This window comes from Protomyctophum bolini (genome assembly GCF_963924005.1).
Source record: "Protomyctophum bolini genome assembly, chromosome: 1".
Taxonomy (NCBI): Eukaryota; Metazoa; Chordata; class Actinopteri; order Myctophiformes; family Myctophidae; genus Protomyctophum; species Protomyctophum bolini.
In genome coordinates this window covers 46,272,370-46,299,047 of record NC_137862.1, presented here as the reverse complement: position 1 = coordinate 46,299,047, position 26,678 = coordinate 46,272,370, and the positions used below count along the sequence as shown (strand labels likewise).

At 41.9% G+C, this 26,678-nt stretch overlaps 2 protein-coding genes across 2 annotated transcripts; both read right to left on the bottom strand.

Annotated features, from left to right (window-relative positions):
* Positions 1 to 15,963, bottom strand: LOC308320526 (stereocilin). Its single transcript, XM_080771022.1, has 29 exons — positions 14,973 to 15,963; positions 14,157 to 14,181; positions 13,416 to 13,974; positions 12,257 to 13,007; positions 11,088 to 11,248; positions 10,914 to 10,976; positions 10,685 to 10,810; positions 10,022 to 10,188; positions 9,751 to 9,937; positions 9,389 to 9,513; positions 9,173 to 9,305; positions 8,684 to 8,866; positions 8,129 to 8,167; positions 7,858 to 8,034; positions 7,284 to 7,433; positions 6,680 to 6,738; positions 6,471 to 6,594; positions 6,168 to 6,250; positions 5,947 to 6,082; positions 5,200 to 5,408; positions 4,290 to 4,380; positions 4,001 to 4,181; positions 3,346 to 3,515; positions 2,820 to 2,975; positions 2,554 to 2,696; positions 1,667 to 1,815; positions 1,470 to 1,567; positions 326 to 473; positions 1 to 96 (listed from the first exon to the last, which is right to left on the bottom strand). The coding sequence occupies exons 1-29, from the start codon at positions 15,943 to 15,945 to the stop codon at positions 8 to 10; spliced, it is 5,655 nt and encodes a 1,884-aa protein (XP_080627148.1). The 5' UTR covers positions 15,946 to 15,963; the 3' UTR covers positions 1 to 7.
* Positions 15,964 to 19,972: 4,009 nt separating this feature from the next.
* Positions 19,973 to 26,442, bottom strand: LOC308318845 (transcription factor E2F4-like). Its single transcript, XM_080768516.1, has 9 exons — positions 25,907 to 26,442; positions 25,357 to 25,466; positions 25,094 to 25,254; positions 24,682 to 24,726; positions 23,518 to 23,582; positions 23,193 to 23,433; positions 22,244 to 22,291; positions 21,631 to 21,675; positions 19,973 to 21,519 (listed from the first exon to the last, which is right to left on the bottom strand). The coding sequence occupies exons 1-9, from the start codon at positions 26,054 to 26,056 to the stop codon at positions 21,404 to 21,406; spliced, it is 981 nt and encodes a 326-aa protein (XP_080624642.1). The 5' UTR covers positions 26,057 to 26,442; the 3' UTR covers positions 19,973 to 21,403.
* Positions 26,443 to 26,678: the final 236 nt, after the last annotated feature.

Genomic DNA, 26,678 nt, shown 5'->3' with positions numbered 1-26,678 from the left:
GTGTATTTTAAAATAGTTGCCATAAAATAAGGCACAGAGCCAATGAGCATATAGTGATGCTGTTTGTGTTCAATGCAACTGGAGCAAAGTTCCTCCCTGTGAAAGTAAATGAACAGAACATGAACACATATGGAGAGCGCTAATGGAAAATATGTCCATTCTCTGTGAATATTTTGTGCATGAAAAGTCAGCAAAAATAGCTGATCTAGCTTACAACTCATGATGCAAGCAAGTGCCAATTGTGAGCATGCAGATTTTGCTATTTTGCTCGGGGAAGAAGGGGTAGTTGTCATAAACAACTGGATGCCAGGTTGAAAGTGCCCACCTCTCGACTCGTACAGGATGTCTCCTTCGTATTGAGCTTGGGTAAGAGCGAGTCTCTTTCCCCTGTCCAGCCCTGCCCACTGCTCCTCAGTAACTGCCCAGGCCTGCTCCACACTCAGCCAAGACAACTGAGTTGCGCTGAACACCACCTGGCAAGCACATTACACAAATACTCAATAATACATGAGGCAGACATAACGTACTTTATGTATATTATTGACTCGTGCTAATCATCATGACTAGTAAAAATCAAACACACACACACACACACACACACACACACAAAAACACAGCAAAATCTTGGGGGCATCTGGGTGTTCCCAAAAGTAAAATACCACCTAGAACCAGAGAACCGGATCCAGTGACGAGCAATGGTGCCTCCGGCTTGGCCTGGCGCTCATAGTCCAGTGAACACAGCTGGCTGTGTTCCTGGCTGTGTTCACTGATGGCAAGCCGGTCAGGGATCATTGTCCTTGCTGCTCTAGTGACAGCTGCTAGTTGGTCTGTTGCTGTTCAGCAGGGAAGGGATCTGGAGGAGACCACGTGTGTTTTGCTCTCCTGCAGCTGGCAAATCCATATTGGCACATGGAGGTCCGCCCAGGCAGTGACAGGGACCAATAGTATAGGATTCAGAAACGACTTAATTGGAGAGCCGATGGGGTAGAAATGCAGGAAAAATAGGCCTACACCGCAGAATCCCATCTTTACACTCTCAGGGTTAATACAACAGTATAAGGATGTGGCTAATAATAATATTTTAACTGGGGACCCCCCCACCCTGACCAGCACTTGTAATATAGGAGTTGAGGCATTACATTTTGTTTGACTCGGTTCCACAGATAAATATTGTGAAAGTAGCAGATCAACAACGTCTCACAATTCCGAGTCTGCTGATTTGCAATTTTCAAAAATGTTTGGATTATGACAATTTGGCCAATGTTTGACCAGTGTTTATATTACATTATTCTTCATGCAGTAATGGACTTTTTTCTTTTCTTTCTTTTTTTGAGATAAAATTAAATTGTCATTTCACTGTCCTATACTAGCAATATTCACAAGAAATATGGCGCTGATCGGTCAAGCAGTTTGAAACACACCTCTTCTAGACGGCTACACTAATGCAAATCCACACCATATAAACTCACAGCCATCTTTTCTGGAGGAATCAAGGTAATAGTTCCAGGGGTGATTCCCTCAATTTGCTCTTGTACCAGAGCTGACAGAACCATGTCGTCAAGACCCACTGGAAAGACAGACAATATGATGAGTGTTGATTGCATGATACCCATGAATGTTTCTCACATCAAATCTCAAAAGAATGCACCCAGTTGCTCTAAAATACCTGCCAAGGTACCAATCTCAGTGAATACTTCTGGTCCCCAGGCACTGACTGGACCAAAGGCATCTGGGTTTGACAGACGGCTTGCCAACGCCTCCATCTGCTGTTCTGTACAGGGCAAGGCTATCTCCCGTAGGAATAGAGCTGCCATGCTGTCATTTAAATGATAGGTTCAGGATTTGTAATATTCAATAGCTTTGATCAGGCTACACATTTTGTACAATTTGTATAAATTGGATTTTAATACCACAGTCAGACCTGCCTGAGATTTAAGCAAGAGTTCTGTCTTAATGACATTCAAAAAGTATGAAATTGGCACTAGCCCCTCTTAATATGTGTTAGTATTATGAATGCAGAAGAGTGGAATAATACTGTAGCAATCATGACTTCTGCAGGCTATCAATAAAGTGAGCTATATTTGCAATAATAGTAAAGGTGTGCAATTTTGTGAACAATGCCATATCTTTGATTTGAAGAGCATAATGATCAACTCTCTACACCCAATCTCTTTGGCAAAAATAGCAGATCTACCAGCTCACAATGTGATTTTATGATTGATTGAATACTTTATTAACATGCTTATTACAGTACAGGTAGTACAGTCAAATGTTATGCTAAAAGGATAACAAAAAGGCCCAGGGGCTTGTTTCCATTGTGGTCCTTTGTATTAAATTAATCAGGAATATTATATAATATACAGACAATACAATAAAGAATAGAGAGGTCAGGGGATTCTACCATCAAGGTGTTCATTGAGTTAAACTATGTTCACTTTATATGTGTGAGCTTGTAGATCTGCTATTTTCACCAAATGTTTCCCCCAGAATAGGAATGTTGGGGTTACGTAAAAAAGAACAACAACAGAAAGCATTATGAAGAATTTGACTGACCTCAAATTGTAGGGGTTTAATCTGTTGATCTCGGAGGGATACAAACCACAGATCAGGTGGCCAAGAGTTGCTAGCTCAACTGCAGATAACTGCTCAACTTTCAGCTTTCGCCTCCGCTTCATGCCTACAACTGCTGCTCTCATCTGTAACGACACTTACAGCTTACAAATACCACAGGCAATATCAGCAATCATTTTTAAGTCATACGTTTTTAGACACTCATTGAATTCAAGTTCTATGTCGGGTTAAAAAATAATAATAATCACTTTTTTATGGCTCCATTCTGTCAGTGTCCCCAGTTGTTCCAGTACTCCAAGATCAGTGAGATCAGTGTCTTGCAGTTCCCTCTCCCCCATCTCAGTCACCACACAACCCAGAGACAGCACCTGCTCTGGGCTCAAGTGTCTCACTGGACTGTAGGCCTGGTAAGAATGAACACCCCGATCATACCTCAACCATAGTGTCTTTCTTGTGTTGATGGTTAAACATTACATGGTTTCGTTCATGCAGCTGGTCAGCTGTAATGTAATCTCTCAAGACAGATTCAAAGGAAAACTAATATTTTTTCCTTTTTTGCCGATGGGTCCCCAGATTGACTGATCTGTAACGCCGAGGCATTCATACATAAATTAAGAACAATGTACTGAAAATTAAACACGATTGAAGATCATGCAGAGAAGCGCTGCAGTGATTGATTCCCATAGCTTGTAATAGTATCTTTAGACATTGCAATTTATACAATTTGTACTTCATTGAATGATGCAAGTATGAATGGGATTTAACACCACTGACCTGTCTGATCTTTAACCATAGAGTTCTGCGCTGGTCAGAACTCAGTGAGCCGTCCTGACCGACAACTTCCACACACTGTTTCAGATCTGCCAGTGACATGCGGCTAAGCTGCAGGGACGTCCAAGCTGACGGGAATGTCCCTCGAATGTCCGCACAGCTTGGCACTGGAACTACGCAGAGGAAAAGTGAACTTGGTGCTTTGAAATAGATGGAACAATCAATTGAACAAATTTGTTTAGAAATCCATTTCGTATGCATCGCATCTCTATAGCTAAAGAGTGCTGGGTTGCACCCCGAAAATAGCTGATCTACAAGCTCTCAACGCGTTTCAGTGCGACGCGTTGTGAGCTTGTAGATCTGATATTTTCGCTGGGTTTTTTGTCCAAAAGTGCCCTCTTACGGGATTTTAGCCTCTGTCCCTCTAACACTCTCTGCACGTCCCTGCAATTGAGAAGCATCTCACCATGCTACCATTGGGTGTGACTTCATGAGTGAACAACAAGTGCCAAAACAATCACGCCAGGCTATACTAAAAGTTAATTCATGGTTATTGAATTACAGTAAATCTGGAGTGATAGTAATACTGTAGCAATAGTAATAACAACAGTATGTGTCCAAATAATTGTTTAATATAAAATGCATCAGTGGGGAGAACCTTTAGCTCTTCTGCTGCGTGCTCTGACAATCCCTCGTAGAAAGTTCTGAGTCTTCTCTCTCTGGTTCTGTTGGTCCCAATGGTCCATACACTGGGTTATGCAGACTTTGCCCACATCCGTGTCTTCCCAGTGATTCTTGCCGAACAGGACCTGTTCCACTGTGTCTTTACTCAACACTGACTAATCAGGAAGAAAAAACAAAGATTGTATGCTACAAACCATGCAATAATGTCATATAAATTAAATCTAATTAAAAATGTACTTAAAAAACTTCAACCATGCACTCACCAGTGGAATAGAGTTGATTTGCTTCGGCGAGAGACTAAACACTAGTCTACCCAAATGTTCTACATTCCCAGCATCCCATTTTGATGGCTCCCTGTCAAACATACAAACACAAGTATTAGTCTTCTAACATCAACATGCATGCAACATGCAATGACAAATCAAGCATTTAATTTTAGGGGTGCACGATTATGAAATTATGACCGATATCCGATCTCCGATTATTTGCAGGGTCAAAACTGCCGATACCGATTCTGACCGATTCCGATATTGGACCACAATGGAAACAAGCCTATAGGCTCTAGAGGCTTGGCCCAAAGCCTGTTAATTATTATTCAATCAATCAGTAAATAGCACAATACTTTTCCAAGTGTCTTTGTGTGTGTGTGTGTGTGTGTGTGTGTGTGTGTGTGTGTGTGTGTGTGTGTGTGTGTGTGTGTGTGTGTGTGTGTGTGTGTGTGTGTGTGTTTTCACAACTGAATGAGATGAGTACACAAATTAAATGTTTTTTTCTTCTTTCTGGTGAAAACAGATAAATAATCTGTATTATTATTATTATTTTGAGACCATTCCGATACCGATATGGCCAATTCCGATTATGCTACCGATGAATCGTGCATCCCTATTTAATTTCATAGTGTATAGTGAATATCGTTCCTGCCTAACATTTTCAAAGTTCATGAACAGAATGTGCTGCCTCCGATCTGACACTTTCCTTCTGGGCTTTTTCACTCATTGTTGCATTATTCAGTAACTTACTGCACAGAGGGCAGGCTATAAAACGCAAACATAGACACAAAGCAGTAGCTCGCCTATTCTTTTTGTATAAATTAGTCTCAGATATTCTTGAGCCAGGTGTGATATTACATAAATTATATTCCATAAGCACACAACAGATATATGTTTAATTTACCCCATCAAATCCCTCTTAGTAATAAGGACACCGATATCTTTCAGAGCCTTGTGAGGAAGGCAGTAGCTTCTCATGTCATCAAGGCGCAGTACCAGGGCACTTCTGTCCACCAGGGCCAAAGTATCACGCTCCAAAAAAGGGAGCAAGGGCCCGAGGAGTTCAAGAGTGGCACTGTCTATCTTCCCTTCAGCCACAGCCTGTGAAGGGCCCTATATAAGATGGGAGACACATAAGAATGCTAAACACCACTTCTGTACAAGACTTTCCAACGCGTTTCCCCAGGCTTTCACTTTTGAGACGAATGCGAACGAAAATAAAAGCCTGGGTACCGAGACTGTGTGTGTGTGTGTGTGTGTGTGTGTGTGTGTGTGTGTGTGTGTGTGTGTGTGTGTGTGTGTGTGTGTGTGTGTGTGTGTGTGTGTGTGTGTGTGTGTGTGTGTGTGTGTGTGTGTGTGTGTGTGCGTGCATGCGTACGTGCGTGAGAGAGAGATTAAATACATGCATGAGTCCCATTGTGTGATCAATATGTTAAAATGGCCAATAAAGAACATTTCGTTCCTAATTATCCTCTAAAAACATCAACTGAACTACCGGTATGTTGCAAATGCAATGTCTGTAATATAAAATAACTTGTTTATTTGTTTTACGAGAGCAGTAATGTAACAGTAATATAACATAACATGTTTATTTGTATTACGAGAGCAGTAATGTAACAGTAATATAACATAAGTTGTTTATTTGTATTACCAGAACAGTGATGGTCTTCCCTGCTAAAGTCTCCTGTCTATAACGTGGCAGTTTCAGGAAATCAGCAAAGTGTCCAAGGATGTGATCCAAAACGGCTCTGAGAGATGTATTGGATAGATTCTCTATCATCCTTGCTCTGGAACAAAATAGAAGTATTAATATATGGATTAAAACATTCACAAATAAAATATATATGCGAAAAATACGTGTCTGGTGCTTACGGTAATCTTGTGGCAAACCATGAGCTCAGACTACCAAGGTCTATATCTGGTCTGTTGCTCAGCTCTTGCACAATACATTTTCGCTAGCAACAAAGGCAAAACAAATGTTAAATTCAAACAGATGTTAATTCTCAATAAATCGATAAATTGTCGATGAATCAATTCTCTTTGGAATGACACCAAATTATTAAAACAACTTAACCACTATAAAACCTATGTACCTATTTCGGGTATGTCATTAGGCAACTACAAATTTTGTAATTGTTTTTGAACAGTTTCAAAAACAGTTTAAAGATTTCTCACCAGAGCAGGTCTCACACCTCCAGGCTGTCGACTGATAAACTGAAGCAACCCTGGGAAGTCAGATTCATTGGTCCAGAGCCGCAAATAGTCACAACTCATTCCACCAGCAATATGGCCCAAATTCCTTCAAATATATTAAACATTGTAGTTGTTGCACAGTATGACCACAAAATGAGGACTTAATCACCGGGATCAGTATTTCAACGTACTCAAGAGTTGCTCTGGTAATGTTTCTAAATCCCTGGACCTTCTTGAACAGAAGCTGAGCCTATAGTCAGACAGAAAAAAAAGTATTAGATTGTTGTTCGTTGGGGTTTTATTTTATTTTATTTTTCACTTTCTTTCCCATCCTACGTTCTCATTATTGAAACTACACTAACAATAATAAATGTTAAGCTTTTAATTATAACCTTGAATGGCAGGGGGGGGGGGGGATCTGTCTCATAATATTATTTCAAACTAGCTGGAAGAGTTTTTTCTTTCAGTGTATAGATTAATTTGGCCCAGGACGGGTGATGAAAGCAGTCTAATGCACTGCTGGCTGTGACAAAATCTCTTTAAAGTAGCCATTAATAATTCATTCATACCCCCCTTCTCTAGACTATTGTACTACATCCAAACTAATTAGCTTGATGGCAGTTTGATGCGTATGGAGTTATATCCTGAATGGCTCGTCTGAAGCATATCCAATGAGTTTCAGATTAATGGGAGCCTGCTGGGTCCAAGCTATAGCACCCTGTCTGTTGGAGTCAGATTGGTGTGTCAATCTAGCACTGCAAGTCACACAAGAGCATGTTGGAACAGTGAGTGAACCTGTTGATGAGACCAGTGCATGTTTCTATACATGCTGATGTGTCTGAGGATTGTATTTCCATCCACGTCTTCGGTTAGCTTCCTCAGGGGGACGAAAGGGAGGAGACACTGTAGCTGCAGACGGGTGTCCTTCACGTCTCTGTGAAGAAGCTGTGGATGCAAAACAGAAAGCAAACAAAATATTAATTTATACATAGACATTTCCTGCCTAAAACAGGCATCAGATCAGATGGATCAAACTTAGCATTGGATTCATTTTCAATAGTTAACCATGCCCAGAATGATCGTATCCTCTCTTTACAGGAATTGTTTTATTAATATCAGTAGTAGTAGCAGTTTAGTAAGGTCAAGCAAGGTCTTTAAGTCTTGTAATATGATCTGTATTTGCATGTGAAAGGAGCCTGACGATGTTTAAGTGGTATCCATTGCCAACCAACATCTATACCCCCTCCCCCCTTTGTCCTCCAGTAAAGACGTGGTGACAACGATAAGTGAGAGTCACTGCAAGTTATTAACAGCAGACAGTGAGAGCAGAAAGTGATCTACTGAAAGAAAGACAAGAGCCCCGTTCAACCTCCTGCAGTGCTGTGTAAAGCATCGCTCTTTGGCCAGGCCTTAGTTCAGTCAGTAGGTCCCTCCAGCACTGGCACATGGCCTTTCCACTGGTCTCAGTCCACTGGAGGTTACTCAGCACGGCGGGGGAAAGACCAGGGTGTAGCGGCTTCAGCCTGCACAGTGTTCCTATGGTAAGCTGGCAGGGAGAGAATCACCAAAGAAACACAGCCAGTTAGAAAATATTTGGCGGGGGAAAAAAGGAAAAAGATCTACTAGAGTAGGCTACTTACATTGGTTTCTTGTGAGATCTTGGATAATAATTGAAAAGCCTGGTGAAGAAGAAGAAACTAATAATAATAGAAGTTCTACTAATCTTCAAGTTCATACGAAGACAACACTGTTAATATGATCCTTTATGGCAGTGGTTCCCAAACTTTTACACGTCAAGGACCCCCAAATTGACACTAATTAGCCCAAGGACCCCCATTTGAAAAGATATGCCAGGGACCCCCCATAAGAGAATATTTTAACGGCTCTAGCAGATCCGTTTAATTTCAAGGACCCCCAGTTTGACATTGCATTAGTCTACGGACCCCCCATCTAATGGCATTTCTATCTCTGGGACTCCCAATTTATATTGTAAAATCATTGTTAATTTAACTCTGAGAGTGTACATTTGTACACTCTCTGAGTTACAGACCATAAGGGTCCATTTGGTTCCAAACTATCATTTAGCTGCATGGGGACCCCCTGGAACTCCCTCAAGGACCCCTGGGGGTCCCCGGAACCCACTTCGGGAACCACTGCTTTAGGGCTTATCACTTTATATCAGAGTTCCTGCTGACCTGTGCTGTGGAATACCTAGGCAGTCCTGGCTGTGTGAGGAGGTCCAGAAGCTGCTGTGAGGGAAGTGACAGCAGGAAGGACGCTCCTAGCTGGGGCAGCAGACCACTTAGAGAAGATAATTCTGCAGGGGAGAGGCTGCTGGCATTCAGGGTCTGAACTGCTGGTATCAACCAAGAGGACATCTGAGTACAAAACACAGTTCAAAGGGTTAGACCCTCACTTCTAAAGAAATATGTATCATTTATCATTTAACAAATGTACAACAGAAAAGCATATTTGAGCAAAAATGACATTCACGAAAATTGTACATTACGGTACCATCTAAATGTATTATTACCCTTATTATTATTATTATGTTGTAAGGAGCAAAATGTGTCAGTAAAGGTCCTTCATGCAGACTGATGCGTTTTTCAGCAATTTTGCCCCTGAGAAACGCATCAGTCGATCTGCAAGGACCTTTAGGGTCTGTGGCGCATTGTGGTCGTTACCCTGCCACTGGGACTGATGAGTCCATCAGACATGCACCGAGCCAGTTGCTGCCAGAGAGCAGAGGATACAGGTGATGCCTGGAGAAATGGCCAAAGATCCTCTGCATCGAGGTAACACAGAAGAACTCCCAACCTGCAGATGTAAATGATGTCTATTATATTAGATGAATGGGAATAAGTCTGCATGGAGTAGAGTGTCAAGTTTCAAGGACCTACCTCAGTATGCTATCGCCAGTGAGGTTCTTCTTCTTGCTATTGCTATTGAACAGGGAACGGAGCACATGGCGTCCCCTTGTGCCATCAACACTGATGTTGCCCAACAACTCCACAAGAGGACCAAGCTATGGGAGAGATACAATACAATACCCAGCGTTTGAGTGGCTTTAACAACTTGGGACACATTGTGAGCTTGTAGATTGGCTATTTTTGAAGTTTGAAGACTTCAACTACAATGCCATATCCAAAATAGGGACTCCAGGATGGAAGTGGTTTATCAACTCCTCGTTCCTGAGAAGGCAGACCTTCTGCTGATTATCTTAATGAATTGTGACTTTAACAATAGCAGAGATGCCTCTTACCTGTTGTGGTGTCAGCTGATGAAAATAACTGACTGGTAGGTATGGGAGTAGTGGGAGGATGGAACTGAGAAAGTATGGAGGCCATGTATAGACATCACCAACCATATTTGACTGGAGAAGTCTCTTTAAAAAAGCCTGTTTCTGTGGGGTCTTCATCTCCGAACTATGGTCACGAATGGCCAGCAACCTTCGAGCACAATGTAGAATGTATTAGCAACGGCATCTTCAAATCTGTCAGAAACTAATTGACATTTTAGGCACAGCAACTCACACACTATCATTGACCATGAGGGATGCTGGGAAGCTCATGATGTCAGAGACGGACATGAAGGGGATGAACTGAGATAGATCCACGAAAAGTTCTGGGGTAACACGAGGGAACTTTTGAATGAAGGCTGCTGTCATTGTTTCCATGGCTTGTAACTCTTTTTGAGATGCCTGGGAGAGAGAATAACAGAGAGGACACAAATGGAGCATTCACTACTTAACAAGAACCATATGGAAACATTGGAATACACACTGTACAACTGCACCTGCTATATTATCTAGCTAGTTACTCATTTTGTACTTTGTACTCTGCAAACTCTTAATAAATAAATAAATCAATCAATCAAACTAGTAACAGCCTACAGGTTTGTAGTTTCAACAATATTTAAAGGTTGCTGGTATGGCTGAGAAATTAAAACAATAGATATTCTTTTAATTAAATCGAATAGTCTGATTAACCACTGAAACCTGTATAATACTTTGCTGGTATCAATGGTAGCGTAAAGAAAATTGTGTCGATCGACAAACTTCTGCAACTTTTTTCTTCAATTGATTTATTTTCATTCATCAGAGTCGAGGCAAAGGTTTGAAATAATAGTGATATTGATTGGAAGTCATTTTGCCCAGCCCTAGCTAGTGGCATATGTGAATCATCTTTCAAGCAAACCTGGGTGGTTTCAACATGTAATTGGTCCCAACTTTGATGCACGTGAGATAGAAAGCGCTTCACGGCATCCTTTTCAGCAGACATCACTAGAGTGCGAATGCTCTCTCTTGGCATTTGGAGATACTCCTGTTGGGATAAAAAATAAATAAAAGATTGCTCTAAATCCAAAGGCAGGTGATATCTGTAACACATGGTGTGTGGTCAGTAATGGAGCTTTATGGTGAAATACCTGCATCAGAACTCTGAGGGCAGATGAGTTGTCTTCTTGCTGAATGAGGTCCCACAGAACAGGCTGATGGTGATAGTGGAAAGAAACATTTTATTTGCGTGCGTGCGTGCGTGCGTGCGTGCGTGCGTGCGTGCGTGCGTGCGTGCGTGCGTGCGTGCGCATCATCTGTCTTACACTGAAGCAGCTTAGTAGATCCTCTTTGATAGTGTGGTTCTGCTCCCGGCGCAGAAACATCCCCACGGTGTGAAGCACACTCAGCGGAGCTTCGGGCTGCAGGGTGCTCCAGAAGGAGCTATTGTCAAGGAGACTGGAGAGCAGTATGGCCTGGCTCAGACCTTTGTAAAGACATGGAGAGGAAATAAAATAAAAATAAAATAAAACCTTAACTCACTCTTGTCATTCTGAGTGCGACCCAATGCACTGTTGAAAATGTCAGTGGTGGAAAAAGTACCACTCAAGGTTTTTTACTTAAGTAAAAGTATCAATACTGCAATATAGAAATACTCTGTTACAAGAAAAAGTACAGAATTCAAAGTACAAAAGTGCTGGCATCAAAATGTAGTTGAAGTGCCAAAAGTAGAAAGTACTCAATATGGAGAATGTCACGTATTCAAATGTATAACATTATTTTGGAAAATAGCAGATCTACAAGCTCAAAATGTGACGCATTGTGATCTTGTAAAGCTTGTACCTATTTTCAAACGGCCGAAATGTATACAGTATAGGGCTGAAGTGGGACATAAGTCGGGACTTGATCACCCCGGCTGGGTCACCTGAGTGAGGGGTATAATGTTCACGAGACCCGAAACCCAGATGACCTTGGGATACATCACTGAGGATACGTCCCAGTTGCATCCATGCGATGTATTTTCGTTAGTTCGGAGTAGAAGTAAAAATACTGGAAATTGGAAATACCTCAAAATTGTACTATAAGTAGGCTAAATGTACTTAGTTACTCTACACCACTGGTTCCCAAAGTGGGGTCCGGGGACCCCCAGGGGTCCTTGAGGGAGTTTGTAACCAAATGGACCATTATGAGTCTGTAACTGGTTCCATTTGTACACTCTCAGAGTTACATTAACATTGATTTTACAATATAAATTGGGGGTCCCAGAGATAGAAATGACATTAAATGGGGGTCTGTAGACTAATATGCATGTCAAACTGGGAGGGTCCTTGAAATTAAACTGTTTGAGAATCACTGCTCGCTAGAGCCGTAAAGATCTTCTCTTAAGGAGGTCCCTGGCATATCTTTTCAAATGGGGTTTCCGTGGGCCAATTAGTGTCAATTTGGGGGTCCTTGACAAGAAAAAGCACTGGTAAATAAATGTTATGGCTCGAACCTAGCCTGGCCTCTCCTTCGCCCTCCTCCAGGCCCGCAGAGAGTCCCACCATGAAGTCCAGCACTCGCAGCAGGTAACCCAAGGCCGCTAGCCAGTCGCCGTTCTCAGTGTCGTCGACCTCACACGCACTGAGCCTCTCCACGGCGTCCATCAGCAGCGGGCCGGCCTCCATGCACAGCTGTGACGTGTCAAAGTCATACGGCGCCGGGAGCATGTCAAAGAGTCTCTGCAGGAAGCACTTCCTGCTCTCCAGCTCTGCTTCCAGATAAGCACAGAAGACGTAGAGGTGCGATATGGGTATTAACTGCTGGCGATAGAGTGAGACGTTGTGACAGACGTACTCTCTCAGTCCGGGCGTCTGCCTACAGCGCTCCAGGAGGGTGGCGTTGGTGAAATGCTGAAAATCCCACTTCCTGTAGTGACAGATGTCCTCAGTGGTGTTGCCATGGGAGGCGTTGTGCATCTTGGAGCAGTACTCAGCGGCCCAGCTTGAGCTTCCCTCCGGGACGATGTGGTGAGATCCAGGGGACTCCCCCCCACCGCATAGTGCCAAAATCATGGCCGAGTTGTTGGGCAGGAAGCATCGTCTGAAATCCTGGGCACTGAGGGACCTGCTGCCCAGCTGAGCCAAGCAGTTCTCATCAGGGCCTGGGCTCCCCCCTGCAGGCTCCACTGTCTCCGGTGATAGTTGGACACACAAGTCGTCTATGCTTGATTGGTTTAAATAACGATAGTCCTTCGTCAGTGCAGCCTGCGAAGATTTAAGTTAGCATTTATGGCACTGATAAAGAATCAATTGAATACTGAAAGCCAATATCAACATACAGAATATTGCATGCACTTGCTTTCACATTACATACTGTAAATATACCAATTACCAAACCTTTTAGTGAACCTTATTTGAGGTACTTGTGAATTTAGATGGTTTTGTCATGGTATAGATAGAGGGTATGCGCATGCATAAAGTGAGTGGCAAAGTCTGTTTCACGTCGTTTTAATGCAATCAGACTTTTCCGTTTGGATGTACGGGATGTCAAGGCCAGAACTTTTTTTGCCACTCAGTAGGCGTTCCTGCATACTTCCGGGTATGATGATGATGTCACGCGCATACCCTCAATTGCAAAGATATTTGATTTAAACCAAATCAAATAAATCTCACCTGGTGGGCTCTCTGCAGCCAGAAAGAGGAATTGGCACACACTGTGTTGTTGAACTCGTGGGGTAAGAACTCACTACAGACGTGAACCCACATGAAGTCCTCCTCAGCAGCGGACAGGTACCAGGCAGCATCAGAACAGGAGGCGTGTAGGTCGAGGTCCATCTGACCCAACGAAGGGGGCTCTGACCCTTTATCCACTTCAAACAGGTTACAGTACAGAAACACGGTGAAGTTGGAGACTCCCGTCAAACCTGGAATAGTGGAGTTGCACGCTGCCTCCAGGATCTCTGTCGAGGGAGAGGGTTCCACGTCTTCCAGGTGATCTGTGGTAGCCCCGCCTCCATCCTTTGTCCTTCGCTGCTTGAAACGGGAGCGGCGAGGACTGGGCCGGGGGTCCTTGGAGAATCGGTGGGATGCTGGGGCTGGACGCTGTGGTCTGGACCTCGCTCCATCGCCCCCGGTGGACGTGCAGGACAGCAGGAATGGAGGGGCGGCGGGGAGGCCCTGGGAGGTGAAGCCTAAAGCCTGGGTGTTCCATGTTACATTGTGTTTGATGCCCCTAAGTACAGTGTGGACAAATAAGACAGTAACATGAAAGATCATATGACTTTTTAATTATAATATTATATATATATATTCTGTGTGTGTGTGTGTGTGTGTGTGTGTGTGTGTGTGTGTGTGTGTGTGTGTGTGTGTGTGTGTGTGTGTGTGCGCGCGTGTGAGTGAGTGAGTATATCTTACCATAATATCAGCTGTCTGAGGTTACCTTTAAACAGACAAACGACAGAAAAATATTAACAGAAAATCACGGAGGACGAAAAGTACTGAATTGTGAACGCACCTGGATGCCCTAGCATACAGTTATGGTTGAGGCACTGTAACAGCATACCACATGGCTAACAATGCCCAGGATAGTGTTACTGGCATCAATGAATGGGTAAAGAGATTAACCGAGCCAAGGGATTCAGGATAAGACAGATCCTCTCAATGACCAACACAGACATAATGATTTTAAAGCAGTGTCAGTCACAGTATCTTTATTGTTTGAATGTTTAAGTGACCAGCAATAATCCTGCTATTTAGAATGGTTTAAAATGCTTTAATAATGACAAAATGGAGATTGTGTGATGTGTTTTGTGAAACCCCCATTGTCTTTCTTCAAGAGAGGTCTGGCCAATTAAGACAGGCAGTAACAGTTAATATAGCTTTGAATATAGTAAAAGGTTTCATTCACTCTTATAACAATCTTTAGAATACATTCTAAAGCATTCAAGTGTTGTGTTGTGCACTTGGATTGTTATGAACTCTGTCAAACTTATTGTATTCTTGGCACTTTTCCGTCATACAGTACTTGTTTGAAATGTCTGTTCCACTGTAACACGAGTGTATTAGTGTCTTTCTTAAATAACTTGTTAGATTGTATTCATGATGTAATCGTGAAAATGAATGCATGCACATAATGGCCAACATTGCTACCTTTTTCCATAGAGAAAGAGCATTTCAAGTTGAATTGTTTGTGATGTTATAATTTGAAGCCCAAGTGGACCACATACTCACCCAATGAGCACGTTCCCTGTGGGCTGGGCTGTGGCACGTCCACATAGCTGCTTGCATCATCAAGCAGTGCCATGGTAACCCGTGACACTTTCTTCCTCAGGTTACTGTAGACCGAACTACCCACCCTGTGCAGGAGACCCTTCCTCAGACCATCCAACCTTTGCATGAGTTCAGGATTCTTCTCTGCTATGTGACCCGCCCTCTCCCCGCCTGTGCGTGACAGTGCTTGCAAGAGTAAAGATTGCATGTACCCTAGATCCTCCGCTGTGCCCCATGCGTCTCCCAGAGAAGCATTTTCAGGAGACCCGCCCTCACTCATAGCCTCAGGGGGCAACCTGAAGGGCATTACTCGTCCATACACAGACGAGCCCCTGTTTGAGTCCCCCCCTTCGCCCACTGGGTGCAGACTGACCAGTGGCTTCCAGTTGCGGGTCTCTAAATACAGAAGCAGCTGCTGTAGCCAGCTGACATTGAAAGCACAGTCACTACTGCCCTTCAGTGCACAAATGAAGCCCTGAAGCCCCGCACTGGCTTGGCCATAGGTTCCACTGACCATAGCCTGGAGCATTGCCTCCAGCACAGCACTTACTGTCCTCCAGTTCTGAGATAACAAAGTCAAATAGGGATTTTGAGGCTGGCGCTCGGACAGAGAGATGAGACTCTGCAACAGCCCCAGTAGCCAGTCCCAGTGAGGGCTGCCTCTCAGGGACAAAAACCAGTCTTGGAGTCTGACGCTGGGCCTAGGCGGAATGTGACCATTGGTCCATTGGCTCAATGCAGCGCTCCCTTCAGACTGGATGAATGACTGCAGCACCTTTTCCCATAGCTGCTGATCATCAGATGAGGTCTGTCTCTCCTCTAGTTCCGCACCCATCTCTTGGAGGTACAGGGAGATGTTGTAGAGGAAGCTTGACAGCCGGTGCCTGTCCACAGGCTTGTTCAGGGAGGGCAGGCCCAAGTTCTTGGTCGACATCAAGCCCAGTGTCTCAAGACCCCCCATGATGCTCCTCAACCAAGGGTGGACATATTTGTCTTGGCCTGTATCTGGGCTCGGTGAGTCCTTCAGAGGATTCCACTCACCTCCTTGTTTCCATTTTGAAATCAACTCCTTGAAAGATGCTTCTCTCTGTTTTTTGCCTTCTGAAAATAGCACCATTATATTACAAACGCACACTTGTGTAAAACATATTGCATGTACATTTATTTAGGTTGTGCACTCACCTGTCCTCTCAGGATATGCTTGTTCCAGTAACACAAGCCAAATGATGACGCTTGTGAATCTAAGAGTTGCCATGCCTTGCCTTTTCTCTGCCATCTCTCTCTCTCTCTCTCACACCACTAAGTACAAACAGTAACACACAGTGATGTCACATCTGTATTCAAATGCGAGTTGTTGTAACATCTTCTGCGATGGTTTGGACATGGAGTACGGTGTCTCACTGCAGAGGAGATATTAAACCTTAATGACAGCTAGGCTACATCACGTTACCACTTTCTCTCAAGTGAAGTTGTTTAACCAATGTTAACCATTAAAAAATAACAATAATACAAGTTCTAGTTATATATCCATTTTATCGATATATGAACTCATCAGAATACTTTACTAAAGCTGGGGCTTATGGAAGATTAGCCGTGCCCCAGAAAACCCCTTTTAAATTTAAGACATGCATAGGTATTTCATTGCCAGGTAGATTTAACTAAACAAGTAGGCCTACACCAATTAAGGATACATCTAATGGTGTGGGTATGATTTTATATCAAATTGAAAATAAATACTAATAATAAAATAAATAAAAAATAAAAGAAAATGAAAATAAACCCATAAAACTATAGTAGTGCAATGCAGACAGATAAATATTAACTCACCAACTGTTATTCCCCATTCACTTTGTTAAATATCCTTTATAGGCTTTGTCAACATCTCTGAACTTGCCGATATCACGCGCCAGCAGTCGATCTCTCTTTCACCATCTCTCCTTTCTCCATTTCACTCTCCTTCAGTGCCCCCTCCTACCTGTGTTCTGTAACTCTCTGCGTACCTTTCTCTGTTTTGTGAACTTGCTCTCGTGTCTCTGGGGTTCATTTAGATGCATGGCTTCATATTTCATGAGTAATCTGGCATTCTTCTGGCTGGCCGGCATGTGTTGGATCACCACCTCCTGTAGTAATGCATAGAAAAGGAAAAGATAGGTGTGCAGAAAGCATGAGCTCACACAGCATTTTAACCCATTTTGACCTGAGATCAGATTCTAAAAATGTCTTCTGAAAAAGCTATGTTTCTATGTCGTTCTTCGATTTTTCAGAAATAGCAGACCTACTATTTTTCAATAGCTAAAGCATAACATAATTCTAACACCAAAAGGGGTTCCCGCCCCAAAATGGGTTAAAGGGCATAGATCAGAATATATCCCTAAATTCCTAAACTTTGTCATGCCATGCTACAGTATAAGGATTCTTCTAAAATACTTCTATATTTCTATTCTATGCAGGTCCGAAATGAAGCAATATGAAGGTCACTGCTGTCAGATAACTTGTCAAGCAAGGTGAAAACTGAAAATCTGGATCATATTAATCACTCCCCTATTCTCTACGTGTCCACTGTCTCCCACTGACAAATTCTCCATTGAGTTGTCTCTCAAGCTGGGAGTCAATTTGTGACTGTGGTTCTGCGGGGGTGTAGTCTTACCCACTGAGCTGGGGACAGCAAGACGCTGCAGGCTGTCACTGTTCAGACACATATCCTCTGGGGCACTGCAGCCGTACAATCAGGCTCTTTACAGAGGGCACAGCAGCAGGCTCCCCAGTGTCAGACCGCTGTCTGCAGGCCCTGAAACCCTAGAGGGTTGATTGAAACATGTTCCCCCCACACTCCTTTCCTTCGGCTGTGTATTGCGGTGGCCTTCAGCAGGACAATAACTTCCTCTTGTATTATTAATACTTCAGGGAACAGCAGTCACTCAGTGCAGCAGGGCTCGATTGGCTGCAGGAATATTCAATGAGAAACTGGATCCCCCCTCAGACTGCGCTCCTCTCTCTCTCTCCCTCTCTCTCTCTCTGACACAGGAGATATCAGCTGTAGAAAGCCAACACACAAAGATGCTGTTGAGATTTCAATACTGGTTTGATTGCATGTTTTGGCTCCTGTCCTACGCATATCTGGTACCTTTCATGGAGGTTTGGACGGAACACTATAGGTTAGTTTAGGTCATTATCATGACTCTCATACCCTGAAGAAGACCAATTTTACTGTGTCGAAACATTGGTAAAATATTAACGTTATTGCATCATGGCTACAAGCTGTGCGACATATCCTTTCTTTGAAATAGGTTATGACTCATAACATTTTCCATTTACACCAACAAAATAAATGTATGACTGCAAAGCAGGATATCCTGAAATGGCCCACTTTCCCCCCAGTCTGAGGAGAGAAATGTAGAATTCACAAAAAGACCTTGCCCCACTTGACCTGTAACATCATAATTTGTGCAAAACCCCACATAAATCTCTGTTCATGCAGGTTTGATCAGATAACAAAGTCATAGTCAGTATACAGTACATATTCAAAGGGATGATTTGCTCTTTGTCTGAAGCAAAATGTCCAGGAGTAATGGTTTTTAATCTACTCTGAGGAAGGCTGACTGCCAAAATGCAGTAGCATTCTCGATAAAAATGAGAAATTGCATCTGATCCAGTCTTGCATCTTTTATTTTAGAATGCTGCTTTTTCCACTTTCGTGGTTATGATTTAAGTAATGGTTTGATCCTTGGTCATTTTCACGTATCAAATACTCATAAATTATTAAAGACGGGTCGATAGTTGTAATGCTTTGAGAAAACTTACACATGAACTGTGAAAAAGAGAATAGTTCAATATTAGAGCTGGTAATAGTTTGTACATAACTCTGGTCCATAGCCTTAAGGATTTCTCCTGAAGGCTATGTTACTCTCCACTTCCTGCGCTCGCATGAAATACAAACAGCCTGTCGACTTCTGCAAGTCGAGAGGCTGTGCTGCATTTCAGGACAGGAGATTGAGGGCTGTATTTTGCGTGTCTTAAGTACCAGGTCTTATTACTTAACTTAAGACCTGGAGGCATGGTCAATGCTCTTTGGCCACTCAGAATAGCCAAATGGCATTGATCACGCATCCAGGTCTTAAGTTAAGTAATAAGACCTGGTACTTAAGACACGCAAAATACAGCCCTGAGAGTCCCATAGCCTTAAGGAGAAGTCCTTCAGAACAGTTAGTTTGTACATATACCTCATAGTTCTATAATAGTAAGGTGGTAAACATATTTTTTCATCAAATAAGAGATCAGAAGTGAGGCACCAAATTCAGTTCTATATTATGTTCACAAAACAAGACATCCACACACTGTCACTGTCTATACCAGCGTTGTTTAGGCAGCACATTTTGATTTTAGTTTTAGTCATAGGGCTGTATTTTGCATGTCTTAAGTACCAGGTCTTATTCCCTAACTTGAGTAAACCTGGAGGCGTGATCAATGCCATTTGGCTATTCTGAGTGGCCAAAGAGCATTGATCACGTCTCTTCAATAGTTTTCATTTAGTTTTAGTCATATTTTAGTCATCTGGAATGTTTTAGTGTTTAGTTTTAGTCGACTAAATATAAGATTTTAGTCAACTAAATCTAGTTGATTTTATCGACTATAATGTATTTTGATGGGCCTTGATGCCATCGTAATGACTTGCTGAAAATAGCCGATCTACAAGCTTGTGACACTTGAGCGCAACCAAGTGTAGAATGAGCCCTTTCCTAACATTTTAGTCTTTTATTTGTTGACGAAATTGTCAGTATATTTAGTGTTAGTTTTAGTCATCATAGCTTAGTTTTTATTTAGTTTCAGTGGAAAAAGGTAGTCGACGAAAACTGTGTCATTAGTCGACGAAATCAACATAGGTCTATACTTAGGTTTTTTTCATTTTTATTATAGAATACTTTAACACATTTGTTAACAGTGCATGTAGTACATTCAAAACTTATTCTAAAAGGAGAACACAAAGAGCTCCAGGGGCTTGTAACCAAAATGTTTAAAGTTCAATAATAATTGCTACACAATAGTTTTGTGCACATGGCTCAGGCTCTCCTACACACCCGTCTTCAAGGTGTGGCTAGAACCTAGTTTCATGAACATTTCAAAATGCTTGCATCATGATTCTGCAGTGTGATGTACAATAATTGAGTTACAGGCAGATCTCACCATTTGAGTACAAAAAGATATTGTTACATTAATATAAAAAACAATAATCAAAAATAAATAGTTTTTGACTATACATGTATATTATTACAAAATATTTGAGCTCTTGCTGAAAACTATATGTCCCTAGGTTCAAAGCCCAATAATTTACAACTCCATGAGTCTCTCGCTCCCAACGATGTTCGAACTACATCAAAGACAGTGGCACATCAATCCGGTGCACCATCTGCTTCAAATAACTTTACTGACATTGTCAAACAGTAGGTTGTATTGATATACTCCACCATAGACAGGTTAAAATATGTTATTCATTAAAATAAGTCCAGGATTGTCGCTTTAATCACATCAAACATCACTGACAGTGTTTTCCTTGTCACATAATATGCAGATTCAGATAGAATTATGAAATATGAAATCCCTTTTTTTAATCAACTATTAGTGCCTGTGATTTCCCCTACCATTTGGTCTTGGGAGGGTGTACTGTAGACAACCGCACATCTCCGATACACACATCACCACCACCAACCTTTTTCTCCACCTGTCAGCGAGCAGTCTCACCGGGAGGGATTATTACGTAGGGGAACATGCTATTCCTTCCAGTTCCGCTCCCCGCTAGAATTAGACAGAAAAAGCCTGTATGCAGCAGTGCATGTGACAGAGAAAACTCTTTCGCCGAGCTTCCGACACATGAACAATGCCAACCGTGTTCATTGGAGTGCCAAGCCAGCGGCACCATAAGCCGTTTCGAAGATGATCCATGTGTGCAGTCAAAACAGTGGCACAGTGGCACAATTCTTGTGCACGCTGCAAGTAGGCCAAGGAGGTAAATCACTCAACACTTTTCACATATTGTGAATATATTTCCCATTGTGTGAAGGGCCTCAGATCTTAGATCCACTGTTTAGCAAGAGTGCCATTGTCAACATGACATCATAGATGCACAGGGAAGCCACACTGGTATTAGACCCTGTCTTGTTTAAACTAATTAGCCCTTAATAACTATTTTAATAAAAAAAAGGAAAAAAATAAGAAAAATAGGGCAAGACCGACATTGTCAACATGACATCATAGATCCACAGCCACAAGACCCTGTCTTGTTTAAAAACAAATTAGCCCTTAATAAACAATAAAAATACATAATTTTTGGGGGAAAAAAATAAATGTTCTGCAGGTTTTAGTACCGGTAGTTCTTTTCAGCAAACATGATTCCAAGGTCAAAGGTTGAGGACGGGTATGTCAAAGAGGTCACAGAGACCCTCGGTCTCGTCCAGGTTATAGATGTACTCGTGTTCACCCGCGGGAGGAGAAAGACGCAGGAGTGGAGAGAAAACTGAAGAACAAGAATGGATTCATTAGGTCGAGATCATCGTATTTACACAGATTACACACCATACAAATACAGCTCCTGATATGATCAGATCGACGTGTTCCACCAACTTACCGTCAGAAGCCATAAGCTCCGCTATTAGATCTTCAGTCATAATTTCTACAAAATTAAGAAAAATGTGGTTTGAGTACTCAAGTCGTTCACATGTGAAAAAAGTAAGTAAGTAACGGTGAAAAGTTGAGAACAAAGAATCACACTCGTATGAAGTGAGGGGCGCTCTTATCATCATGCATCACATTCCATGCTCAGCCAATCAAATCACAAATGTAATTCCAGCCAATCACTTTTGGAATCTTCACTTTTCTGCCCTCACTTTTATCCTCAATATGTAACTTTGCTCAGCCAATCAAATCATCGCTATGGGGTGATCAGCCAATCATCAGTTTGTGTTCACACAAACCCTCAAAGCTGGGCATAGGAAAAAAATAATCACAGCCGTGTGAAGTGAGGGGCAATCTTATCATCATACATCATCATACAGTACATCATCTCATGCCGGCCAATCAGAATTTGCGTCCTCACCTTCGTCTTCAATGTTTGTGTTTACACAAACACTCAAAATTCATTGTCAATGGCATTTAATGTTTGTGTTAGGACAAAGTTTATGTTGCACACACACTAAAAGCTGGACATAGGAGGGGCTATAAACACAAAAAACAAGCAGTACCTTTGGTCGGGTCTAAAAAGTCTGCCAGGCCTTTGGATACATCCATCACTGTAAAACAAATAAATCCAAGCATTCAGTATTTGAAAGAAGACAACTGAATAACATGGTGTAAACAGCAGCTAACGCATTTCTGTGACAACACTGCACAATAAAAGCCTGTAATGGTATTAGTAAAGCACTGCAGATTCAGAATAAAGGCCTGTAATGGAATATTTGGATACTGTCTTGGATAGTGGACACTAGTAGTTAGTTACCTGGGTCACGCCACCTTACTGTACTACAGTATAGGTGGCAGGCACAGGAAACATTTGAACCTTTTCCTCCCTTCTCTAATTTCGGTGCAGTAATGGGGTGTTCAGATTTCATTATTTTATTAAAAGGAACAACTTGACATTTATTTCTGATCATTTGTTTTCCATTTCAAATATGTGCTCGTGCTGTTTCAGGTACAGTATAGCCAAACTATTGAACACATTTCAAGAAAAAACATATATAGTATCTTATATCTACCTATCTATCGTATCCATCCATGTTAATAACAAGGTGCCACCCCCACTAAACACAGGTGAGTCCCATTACTCCTGAGGAGCCAGAATTGTGTATACAAAATATACTTATATATACACCATTTACATAGAATACATCATATTAAAAACATTACTTAAAAACTTTTTTTTTCTTTTTGAGGGACTCAATCTGAGGTAACTGGATAAAAGTGATGAAATGTATGCATCTGTATACTGACCTGACGAAGATCTGTCAAGATCGAAACGTTGTCGATTCAATAAAGTAATTCTTTACCAAAAGAATGGTGTGCGGGCCCTACCTCCTTCCATAATTGCCTTATTGGCCCTGCACCCACTGTCGAGGTGCGTGTAAATACTCTGGAATAACAGACAAGAACAAAAATAATAACCTTCCATGAGGGGGGGCGTAATAAGCCACTCACATTCAGCCGATTCAGAGATGGACTTGGTAGCATTATAGCTGGGATTAGCCGAGGCATGGCTTAGTGCGTCGCTGTGCTCCGTTACATCTGCAGAACAGTTGGCTTTTTGCAAAAAGTCTTCAGGCGGTGGAACAGGAAGCACCATAGGAACAGAGTCAGCGTGACCTTTATTGATCAACAGCACATCAATTGATCCGGCTGTGCTTTTCAGGTGGATCTGATACTTCCTCTCACCATCTACCTGAGTAGAGATATTAAACAAGTCACACTATCTGGGGTGAAAAGTAAGGCAAACGACCAAGAGCTCTAATGTTGCAAGACTTACAGATTTGGGTATGGGGACATCTAGCTGTGTACCGAAGGGCGCACGCACTGCCAAGAGGGTATGGCCTGAGGAAGAAATAAATTCACCATATTACGGTATGTCAAATTAAAACAGTATACTGTCATCGTTTGGCGTGCTAATCCATAGGAGGAACTTTGAATAATGCTTTTGTAAGTCAGTGCATTCAGTTGCCACTGAAAGATGCCAGTGAGCTTGTGCTTTGAAGACAGAGTCCAAGTTTTTCTCATGAAATAAACGGACAAGACATTTTTTAAATGAACAAATGCTCTATCACCTCTTGCACGCCTACTCTGAAATTGCCGCCCGGCAAATACTCCAGTTTTTAGTGATCACTTATCACCGCGGTGTAGTATTTAAAGGGTTGGAAAACTACACCATTACGTCAGTCGCGGTGATGATCAGCTATCACCGCGGACACAGACCCATCTCTCTGTTTTTACTATCAGACAAGTCTTTTCACTCTGGAGCTATCACCCCATTCACTGATTGGTCTAGAAGTTGGGTAAACCACAGGGAGGCGGGGTCAATCCTTAAGGACATCACCACGAGTAGATGGCCTCAACTCTTATCACCGTTTTAGGTGATAAGCTATCACCTAAAACGGTGATAACCTATCACCAAAAACTGGAGTATGTATGAGCCTTTAGTGGTACATCACTGTGTAAAATCAAACCCACTTCAATTCCTGACAAATACAGATTGCATTACACACTGTGTTACAAGGGCCTCAAATCAAAATGTGTTATTAGTATTGTATTAGCATTTCGGGCTGCTAAGTGACCCACACACCTACATTGCACCGCCGATCCGACTGAAACGTCTGAGATATAGGTACATACTACATAGGTATCGACCATGTTTGTTAACTTTTGTCATAATGGGCGTAGGCTTAATCAGGATTTTGGCCAGGACTAGACTGAGCTGTGTACATTGCTCTCTGCCCCTATGTTTCTATGTATTTAACTGTATTTTTATTTATTTTTGTTATGTCAAATGTGTATATGTGTTGCATGCAAGGCCGCTGGGTCGCAAAACAAATTTCAGTGCAAACTGACAATAAAGTACTATATCATATCAAATAGGAAACCCCACCAAAACGTATGTGATCTGAGAGGAAAGTGAGAAAATAAAATGGTATAGTACCACTGAAGCAGCTGCAGATATCCTCATGGTTCACATAGGCAAGAGTTGAACAGAGTTAAGGTTGGATTTAGAATACTGGTAGTTCTATAATATAATATAATATAATATATAATCCTTCAGTCATTTAATTTGGTTTGTTGTAACACACGTACCAGTATCAACTCTAGAACTTCTCCTTCAAATGCTCAATTCAAAGATTCATTGAAAAATGTGAAATTATATTTAACCACTTGCATCCCTATTCTACTGTAGAGAACACTCACCAAAAAAGTGCAGATGTACAAGCTCACAATGTGGCTTGTTGAGGCGCATTGTGAACTTGTTGTAGATAGTCTATTTTAGGCAAAGACAAAAAATCTGTTTTACTAAAACTAGAGGGTTTAAGTGTTTGCTTTGGAATACAAAGGATATGGAAGGTTTTCAGAGTCTTCTGTCACATTCCTGATGCTCTGTTGGGCCCAGCCTTTCTGTTGGTCCAACGCCTTCTCCTTCCGTTCCAGGTCCTCCAGCTCTGACTTTAAGCCCATCACCCTCTGAGCGATCGCCTTCGAGTTACTTCCAAGCTCCACACCCCTTAAATCAGACAAAAAACAAGGATGACGTTAAAAGTAGTAAAATTATAAATCTCTCTACACACACACAAGCATATCCACCCATACAAATGCCAAAACTTACTTCCACTGTACACTGTTCTTTGACCTTTTATCAATCAGACCAACTCCCTCTAGTACATTGGTGATGTCGTATATGCGCCTCTTCTGTCTGACTTTTAAGACCTCGGCAGCCTGGAATTAAATAAAGCTGTTACATTATCCACAATGAGCCATATCATAGTAATCTGTCAGACGTAGTCCCACATTGCACAATACAAAACTTTTCCCCATACACCATATGTTACAACTACCATAAATCTGAACCTTTTAAAGTATAAATCTGACATTTAAGGAGTCAAACAATCAATAGTTCTGCAATTAATACAAATTGCTACACAATCAGTGGCTATAGTCACTCACTATATGGGCATAAATATTAAGAAAAATTAGGTTTGATGATAATGATGGTACAAATACATGTTTATGTTCAAATCATACTTTGCTTCAGATATCTTTTTTTATAGCCAGTTTTTACATGGAGGTGCCCACAATGTCTACGCTAATAATAGATGGATTGTTTTATATTCTGTGCAATTAGTAGTGCAAAAGTAGTTAATTTTTAGGTTACTTACTACTTTGAGATCAACCACACCATCTTTCGCATCTTGTAATAAAGTGACAAACTTGGCAGTGAGGAGTCCCAGGCTCCTTTCACATCTCAGTGAATTGACTGAATCCAGTTTGGTCTGAGACTGCAGTCCGTTTGGAGGACTCGGATCCATGTTCGTGTTGTTGTTCACTTCAAAATGAATAACTCACCGCACCGCGGTGGACGAACAGAACAGCCACCCACTACCACACTTTACACTAGCGCTGATGATTGATGAAGGTCTTAGGTCTGCAGAAAGCAGTACCGGTCTGTCTGGATTATCTAATTTGGAAGGTCGCAGTGCAAACTGTGTTTGTTTTTAAGTGTGCCGTATGGGTGAAAATGCAAATGGAGACGTTTTGTTTACCTCAATCGCTCACCAACAACAACCATACCAAGATGTGCTACAGTGCTAAATCAGGATGTGTTCTGCTCCAGATTGAATTTCGTCTTTCATATTAATCCTAACGCACAGCAGATTGAAGTGTGAAGTATTTTAGCTGCATCCAAATGAAGCAGAATTTGAAAACTCCCTCCTGAGCTCATCAATGAAGTTAGACAATTATACTTCCGTGTGACGTTTGTTCCTGTTTGGGGACTTCATAATAAAGTTGTTGTTGTTTTATTTCCCCATGTCTTTCTTTTTTTTCTCCTCCACACAATAAATGATCTGATGATTGATCATTGATTGAACACTATATTTAACAATATAGCCGGGGGAAAAATAACAGGAAACTGAAGAAAGTATTAATACA